Source organism: Histoplasma capsulatum, genomic scaffold (assembly GCF_000149585.1).
Source record: "Histoplasma capsulatum NAm1 scaffold_3 genomic scaffold, whole genome shotgun sequence".
NCBI lineage: Eukaryota > Fungi > Ascomycota > Eurotiomycetes > Onygenales > Ajellomycetaceae > Histoplasma > Histoplasma mississippiense.
In genome coordinates this window covers 1,441,967-1,450,201 of record NW_001813980.1, presented here as the reverse complement: position 1 = coordinate 1,450,201, position 8,235 = coordinate 1,441,967, and the positions used below count along the sequence as shown (strand labels likewise).

Genomic DNA, 8,235 nt, shown 5'->3' with positions numbered 1-8,235 from the left:
CGAAAATGCCGGTGAGATGATGAAGGTATGCAATCGGAGCGTGTGATGGTGAAAATCCGATCGTCGTTGCAAGAAAGAACTAGAGAGGGTTTGTGTAATCGAAAATTATTCGGGTGTAAATGAAAGGTGCTGAGTCTGGATGATCGTCAAAATGGATGGACGCTCGGATTGTTATCCATCCATCCATCATTTTTTACATGATCATACAGCATCCACCTGACTGTTGGGGCGCATATGGGTCTTCGCGTTTGTCAATCTTTATAAAATCAAAGAGAGGATTGATATTGATGTTAGTGAATGATTGAATAATTGTGCACAGTTTGCTAGCTTTTGGTTTAGGTTAACCAAAAAGGAGAAGGGAAAGTCATTTACCTGACCCCACACAGAAGGCACCATGAAATCTCTCGTATTATTGCAATAGTTGATGAGTCTGCAAAAATGGCGGATAAGAAGCAAGGGATTTGAGCAGTAAGCCAATGTATCTTCCCATATCCTGAACAAGCCATGTGGTACCAAGGCTCAAATGCGGGCAGTTGCTCGCATAACCAGACTGATGGGGCTTCCGAGCGGAAGCAAAGGGAGACACTCACGACATGGCAGCCTCAGATACTTTAACTCGCGGTCGTTCTAAGTCTTCCTTCAACCTTATGTTGAGCTCATTTAAACGCCGTAGTTTCAATTCGGCCATGTTCTGTTTCTTGTTCTTTACGTCTCCACCAGGTCGAAGCTCGTACGCAGGCGGCATGGTGCGCAAGTGACGGCGCGAACTACCCTTTGAAAAAGGTAGTTTGCGACGGCTTTTAGGAGGTATCGAAGAATTAGGAAGACGAGGGGTTGGAGAGACTGGAGGAAATAAACCTGCGCGGTCGAAATGAAGGGGTCGTCGACGGAGAACTGGCTCCTGGGCAGATAGAAACCAGAGAGAATGTTAAGGATAGGGTGAGAGCCGGCTCGAAAATGGGAACAGTTGTTGATACTCTGGCAGAACGTAAAATGGCCGTCGCTGGAGCCGCAGAGACGAGCAACAATGGTCAAGATGTTGGTGGTGAAGATAGACGTAACAGGTGTTGGCTGTGGTACGGAGTAGTGAGGGCGATGGTTGTTCGCAGGAGGGAGAAGCGAGCACAAAGACGTGATAGGAGGGTATTTTCGTACGGCTGGTACCAAAAGGGGGCAGAGGTGGAGCAGCTAGTATATTTAGCGTGTCCTAGCGGGTATTAGTCAGTATGGATCTGTATTAGCGGCGGCTGGGCTGTCATTTTGGTATTCTAATAATCAAACCTACAGGAGCAAAGAAGCCGGCTAGATGTCACTCCGCACCTATTTCCACAGCGACGGTACATCAGAGCCTTGTTTGCAGCAGCTTTTTTGCTCCCGCCAGCCAGGGTAGTTGGCTAACCGATTACACGCTGTTACCGCGGGTTATTTCTTCTTCCTTAGCTGAGGCTAGTCAAATGTTGAAACATTATTGACTTGGGGTGGAAGGGGAAAGAAGACTGGGAAGAGGAGCGAGCGAGGATCATTGTTGTTCAAAAATACTACTCCGTACTATGGGCTTATTTTGAGGACTGAGACAGTTGAATGGGCGTTTGGCTTTTCTCATCTACCTTTCGCCTGCGACATGGTGTGGATGGCTCCCAGCCACTTCCCCCTACTCCAAACCCCCAAAGTGATATCCTCTTTACAAAAGCAAAGCATGAGTGTCAACATATTAAATAATGTAGCCACTATGACAGACCAGCTCAACGTCAAACTCGGAATTTCTTCCCTCCTTGCTCTTTGAAAACAGACCGACAAGCCCACTCCATTCCGTTCTTCAAACGGTATTTATAATTCCTTTTACGAGTGTCCGTCTCTATTATTGGCTACCGGCTGGTCTGCCTCCTATGTCCTGTAGCCGCGGCCAGCCAGTTGCAGAATAGCCGAAAATATTATATCCATGGACAGCCTTCGTATTTCTGCATTTAGTGTAGTTTCCTTCGAAGGGTTTCGAGAATGTCAGCTTGTAAAACGACAACTACTCCCGTGGTTGACTGGCTTTCTAGCGCGTTCTTTCTTCCAAGTCTTCGGGAGGCAATCAAGGGGTTTTGATCGATTTTTGTGTTTATTGCACAAAAGGCGAGCATACCTGCCATTTTCCCCATATTTGGCGTATGAATGATGGCTTATTCCCTGAGGCGGGGCTAAGAAAGTTGGTCAAAATGCTCAATTCAACATATTTTATTCAAGAGGTTATATAAGGCACTTTATAATAACTCACTATAGTGAGGCTTGAAAGGCGAATTGCAAACATGAACTAGATTTCGGAGAAGCAATGACAAAGTGCGACGGATAGTGAAAGTAAGAAAGGCTCTTTATATTGCCTATTTTTTTATCTTCCATGGCTTCAAGATATTGAAATAACTTTGGGCGTCTTTGCAAAAAGTATATCGAGCCTATTTTGACGTCATCCGTAGACTCTGTTCCTACAACTAAACTCTCCAATAATTCAACCCAGGAATCATTTGGTTTTAATCCCCCCTCACAGTTCTGTACGATGCACAGACTGTTTGCTTCATTTCCTAACTGAGCAGCAGAATGGATCCTCCAGGAGGGGCATATAATGAATGATTCATAAAATTCTCAACTGTCCTGGCTGCAAGTTCGTAATTTTGAACGCATTTCCCCCTCCTTTATTTTGCCCACATTGATTAATTTAGAGAATACGGCGTACCCTTTGGAGAAAAAGGCTCTTTCGCATTATCATCTATTTGAGATATGAGGGCGCAATATGGATAGTTTGCCTATTTCTGAGATTGAACGTTTTCAAAAACGGCTACCCCGACTCTCAAGTTCCTCGCCTTTTCCTTCTCTGCAATGAGATTCGGTACAATTGTGCTTTTTCTTTTCGCAGTTAATTTGAATTACTCTATCAATGACTCCAAATTTTGGTTTCAGCCTCCAATCGCATGTTTTCTCAATGCCATCCTAGCTTATTGACAGATTCGTCAAGATGGCATCTATTGCGCAGAACACACCCTAGTCAATCCCTAACCCTGAGTATATTTAACTCAGGCGAAAAGGGATTAATCGGCGCATGCAGAAGGTTAGCTGACGCTGAATGCTCTACCACAATCGTTTTGCGGGGAGGGAGCAGATGTTTTAGAACCGTCATTTGATATGGCGGATATATATATACATATATATAAGAAAAGCCCAGAGAATTCAAACGGGGAAATTGTTGGTAAACCGCCCTCTTCAATTGACTTAAAATGTGGTTCTCTCTCTCTCCTTCTTCATCCTTTTTTTTTTTTTTTTTTTTTTTTTTTTTTTTGTGACAAACTTCTACGATTGATCGATTGCCATTTCAGTGCACTGGAATGCGTGGAGTCATTTTTGTGTGAAATCTGAAGCTTTCGCGAGTCGACACTGCTATACTCTGTTAGCTTCGCCGTCACAGCTGCCCTGCTTCTCCATGCCGGATCTTTTCACCAGTCACCAACATGGCTCAAAGCAAAGCGTTATGGTCGGAATCGTCCATGCTACCGCAACCAAAAATATCAAGTCGGCCATATTGAAACGCTTGGATTGACATCAACTCTTGGTTGGCAAATAAATGCATTAGGATGATGCTGACCCGTCTTAGGACTGAGCGGGTCCAATAACCATTATTTTGTGAACCGGAGTTCGCAAGCACGACAAGGCAGCGATCTGGAACTCATTTGGGAGAAGCCGTTTCGGTCATTGAAAACCATCCCCCGATCACTTTTTGCTGAAAGCTGAACAGCCCCCCAATAAATATAATTCTATCCATGGCCATACTCTCTTCCCGTATGCTGCACATTAGAAGGGAGTCCATTTATTCTCAAACTTGGGCGAACGAGGTATATTCTCGAACTTATTGGACGGCATTGGTTAGCTGGTATTGCGATGGACTGAAACTTCTGATTACCCCTACCTGAATGGATTTTTGCAAAGCATCATTTTGGATGGAAGAGGTATTCTCACATGTTCTTGTCTCTATGCAATTTCAACCCTGAACGCTGAGTCAAGTTATGTTCAATTTCTTCACCCCTTTTTTTTTATATATATCGTGGTTTGATGTGCACGGGCATATCTCCGTAGGAATTTAATATATAGGACATTTCTAATTCCCTTTTCACTCGAAACTATCTTCGTGAGTTTCCTCTAGAATTTATATTCAAGCTCTCATCGTCGTCGTTCCTTTTGAACTCTTGAGCGTGATGTCATGTGATAGTTGCACCGCTAGCGCCGCGCTTATGTAAAGAAGCGGAGCCGCAGTCTGGAACCCACACAATTTTCGCCTTCTCTTTCTCGTTCGCACAACCACAAAGAAGCTAAACCCCATCACCGGACAGAAACTCCAAATCCCTCTGCGTTTCTAGGGGACCCTTCACAGCATCGCTGACTGCCTCGATATACTCTGCACGCGTGTGCTCTATCGAGACTCACGAACCTGTCCCCCGTCACTCTATGGGAAGCAGAAGGACACCCTTGTTAAATTGACTGCTTTGAGATTTCCTTCCTAATCCACCCTTTGTCCGCTGTTTACGGGGAGGTTGCCCAATATGCCGCCTCCACCACATATCCGGCCTGAGAATGTTCTCAGGGTAAGATATATTCCTATCTGGGGATGGAGTATTTGGGGCTTACAAAACTAATCCTTTCTTTTTGGATAGCGAGCTGAAGAGCTCATCGCTGTTGGCCAGCAGCAGGCTGCGCTGACGGTTCTCCACGAACAAGTTGCCTCCAAACGATCACGCAATAGTCCCATTGCAAGTCTCGAGCCGGTTATGATTCTCTTCGTCGAATTATGTGTGGATCTACGAAAAGGAAAATCTGCAAAGGATGGCCTTTATCAATATAAGAACATTGCGCAAAATAGCAATGTTGGCACCATTGAGGTAGGTGCTTTTTGTTTTTTGTATTTGCTACATGTCCCGTTTATTATTTATTAGAACATACTTCAAATATTTCCGACTACTTGGGAAGGAATTGATGATATCGTTAAATGGCAACAAAACCGGTTTTTGGACACTTACGGCTAACTTGCGTGTCTTTTTGAATATAGATGGTTTTGAAAAAGTTTATTGAATTAGCGGAGCAAAAAGTTACAGAAGCCCAGGCTAAAGCTGATGAGATCCAATCGTCCCTCGAATCTGCTGCGCCGTCAACAAACATCGAAGATCTTGATGCTATCGAGACGCCTGAGACTATTCTTCTAGCAACCGTTTCTGGTGAGCAATCTCGTGATAGAACCGATCGAGCCATTGTTACACCATGGTTGAAATTCTTGTGGGAGACATACCGCACTGTTCTTGAGATCTTGAAGAACAATGCACGTCTGGAGGTTATGTATCAAGCAACTGCCCTCCAAGCTTTCCAATTTTGCTTGAAGTACACTCGCAAGACTGAGTTCCGTCGTCTGTGTGAGCTGCTCCGCAACCATGTTCAGAACGCAGCAAAATACTCCAGCCAGATGCACGCCATCAACCTGAGTGACCCAGAAACTCTGCAGCGCCATTTAGATACCCGTTTTCAACAACTGAACGTCGCTGTTGAATTAGAATTGTGGCAAGAGGGTTTCCGCAGCGTTGAAGATATCCACACTCTTCTCAACCTCAGCAAAAGACCAGCCAAGAATATCATGATGGCCAATTATTATGAAAAACTCACTCGGATCTTCTTGGTCAGCGAAAACTACCTCTTTCACGCTGCAGCTTGGAGCCGTTACTATAATCTCCTACGCCAATCTTCCGGTGCAGGACCAGGTTCAAAGAAGGACAACCTGGTTGTTTCCGAAGCTGAGATGACCAAGACCGCTTCTTTTGTTCTTCTCTCAGCGTTGTCGATTCCAGTCATTAGCACTTCGCGCTCTCGCGGAGCGCTCGTTGATGTTGATGAAGTGCGGAAGAACAAAAATACCCGTTTGACCAATCTTCTTGGCATGCCTCAAGCTCCAACTCGGGCAGGTCTTTTCAAAGATGCTTTGAATAAGGGATTACTTACTCGCTGCCGCCCAGAAATCCGGGACTTGTACAACATCCTGGAAGTCGATTTCCACCCACTGTCTATTTGCAAAAAAATCTCCCCCATCCTCATTCAAATTGGCGCCGACCCCGAAATGGAAAAATACGTACTTCCCCTTCAACAAGTCATCCTCACAAGACTTTTCCAACAACTCTCCCAGGTATACGAATCTGTTGAAGTTAAATTTGTCCATGAGCTTGCCCAATTCCCAGAACCATTCCAGGTTACCACTTCAATGATCGAGAAATTCATCATGAATGGCTGCAAGAAAGGTGATTTGGCTATTCGTGTTGATCATATTTCCGGCGTCCTTACTTTTGATTCCGATATTTTCTCCTCTGCCAAGGCTATGCATCCTGGCAGTGCTGCTGGATCCGCTGAAAGTGAAGTGGGATCCGTTCAAAGACTCCAAAGCACACCCGCTGAAATCGCCAGGTCTCAACTTACGCGTTTAGCCAAAACTCTTCACCTCACCTGCATGTATGTCGACCCATCATATAACCAAGCTCGCATCCAAGCCAAGCAAATTGCTTTCGCCAAGGCCAAGGCTGGTGCCGCGAAGGAACACGAGGATACTCTGTCTCGTAGAATTATTATTGAGAAAAAGAAGGAAGCAGCATTAGAATCACTCCAGAGGAAACAGCAAGAGGAGGAGAGACAGAAGCGTATTCGTACACAGCAACTCCAAGAAGCCGAGAAACGCAGATTGCATGATGAACACCTTGAGCGTGAGCGCAAACGGATGAAGGACGAGAAAGACCGTATTCGGCAAGAAGAGTTGAAGAAACAACTTGAGGAGCTTAAGACCGGAGTCAAGGGCATCGATGTTAGTGAGATCAACTTGGACGAATTGGATAGCAACAGCCTTCGACACATCAAGTTGGCTCAACTTGAGAAGGAGAAAAATGAGCTGAACGACCGCGTCCGAATAACAGCCAAGCGTATTGACCACCTGGAGCGAGCGTATCGTCGGGAGGAGCTTAAGCACCTGCCTGCGGACTACGAAGCACAAAGGAAGCTTGATCTCGAGGTTTATGAGAAGAACAAAGCGGATACCCTAGCCGCTGCCAAGCTGAAGCATAAGGAAGATGTTGCCCTCAAGCATCGTCTAGGTCGTCTAGTACCATATTTCAATGATTTCAGAAAGAACCTTCAAGAGAAACGACATGTGGAATTTGAAAAGAATCGTAAGGCTGCAGAGAGGGAATTCGAGAATAAGAAGAGACAGCGGATCAAGGAAGTTCAGGAACGTTTGCGGCGCGAGCGTATGGAACGGGAAGAGGAGGAGAGACGCCAACGGGAGGAGCAGGAGCGTATCGAACGAGAGGAGCAAGAGAAGGCTGCTCGGGATGCGGAACGGCGCCGTCAACTTGCTGCGGAAAAGGCCGCAAGAGAGGAAGAGCGAAGGTATGGTTTTGCTGTCATGTCTGACTGCATCTTTGCACAGTTAACTAATACCCTTGTTAGAATACTCGATGAGAAAGCCGCGATTCAGAAGAAGCGAGAAGAGGAAGCCGAGGCCAAACTCAAGGCTCGCAAAGCTGGTGCTGTTCCCGTTCGCATGGAACGCACTGAATCTACGGAGCGCACTGCTCCCAGGCTTAACCTCGTCGGGCGTGCCGGCCCTACCTGGAGAGAGCGTCAGGCTGCAAAGGAGGCGGAGGCCGCGGCCGGCTCTGCAATTCCCCCAACTGAGGGAGCAGCACCCGCTGCCAAGGAAGAGCTTCCACCTCCCCGGACAACAGGCGGATATGTTCCTCCACAGCGACGGGCCGTTGCTGGCCGGGATATTTCTGCCAACGGTGAACGCATGCCTCAACGGTTTAACCGGGAAACTGTTCCTCCTCCCAAATCACTCTCCAGAAGCCCAGCACCGTCCTCACCTGCGCCTGAGACTCGCGAGGGTTCTAACCCACCCCCTAGCGGAATGCAGGCATGGAGGCCCAAGTTCAAACAGCAACAACAACAACAGTAGGAGGGAAATATGGTCTACCGACCGATGACACGAGAGGGCAAGAGGGATTTCGATTTTTTAGTTTATTTAATTTCTTGAGTTTTTCAACTTGTTCAGAAATGTTTCACATCTTGGTATTTTTCTGTTTCTTTCTTTTTTCTAAAGTTTTGCGAGCCATGGGAAATCGGATGATTTAATATTTAAGTATTTTTTCGTATTTTTCGTATGTCTATCGCTCGTCTATTGAACAA

The 8,235-nt window shown here is 46.0% G+C and overlaps 2 protein-coding genes across 2 annotated transcripts; one reads left to right on the top strand and one right to left on the bottom strand.

Moving 5' to 3' along the window:
* Nucleotides 1-193: 193 nt before the first annotated feature.
* On the bottom strand, nt 194-688 carry HCAG_03570 (predicted protein; the record flags this gene model as incomplete). Its single annotated transcript, XM_001541422.1, has 3 exons — nt 194-256; nt 373-430; nt 591-688. The coding sequence occupies 3 exons, from the start codon at nt 686-688 to the stop codon at nt 194-196; spliced, it is 219 nt and encodes a 72-aa protein (XP_001541472.1).
* A 3,880-nt stretch (nt 689-4,568) lies between these two features.
* On the top strand, nt 4,569-8,005 carry HCAG_03569 (conserved hypothetical protein; the record flags this gene model as incomplete). Its single annotated transcript, XM_001541421.1, has 4 exons — nt 4,569-4,610; nt 4,680-4,904; nt 5,072-7,437; nt 7,498-8,005. The coding sequence occupies 4 exons, from the start codon at nt 4,569-4,571 to the stop codon at nt 8,003-8,005; spliced, it is 3,141 nt and encodes a 1,046-aa protein (XP_001541471.1).
* Nucleotides 8,006-8,235: the final 230 nt, after the last annotated feature.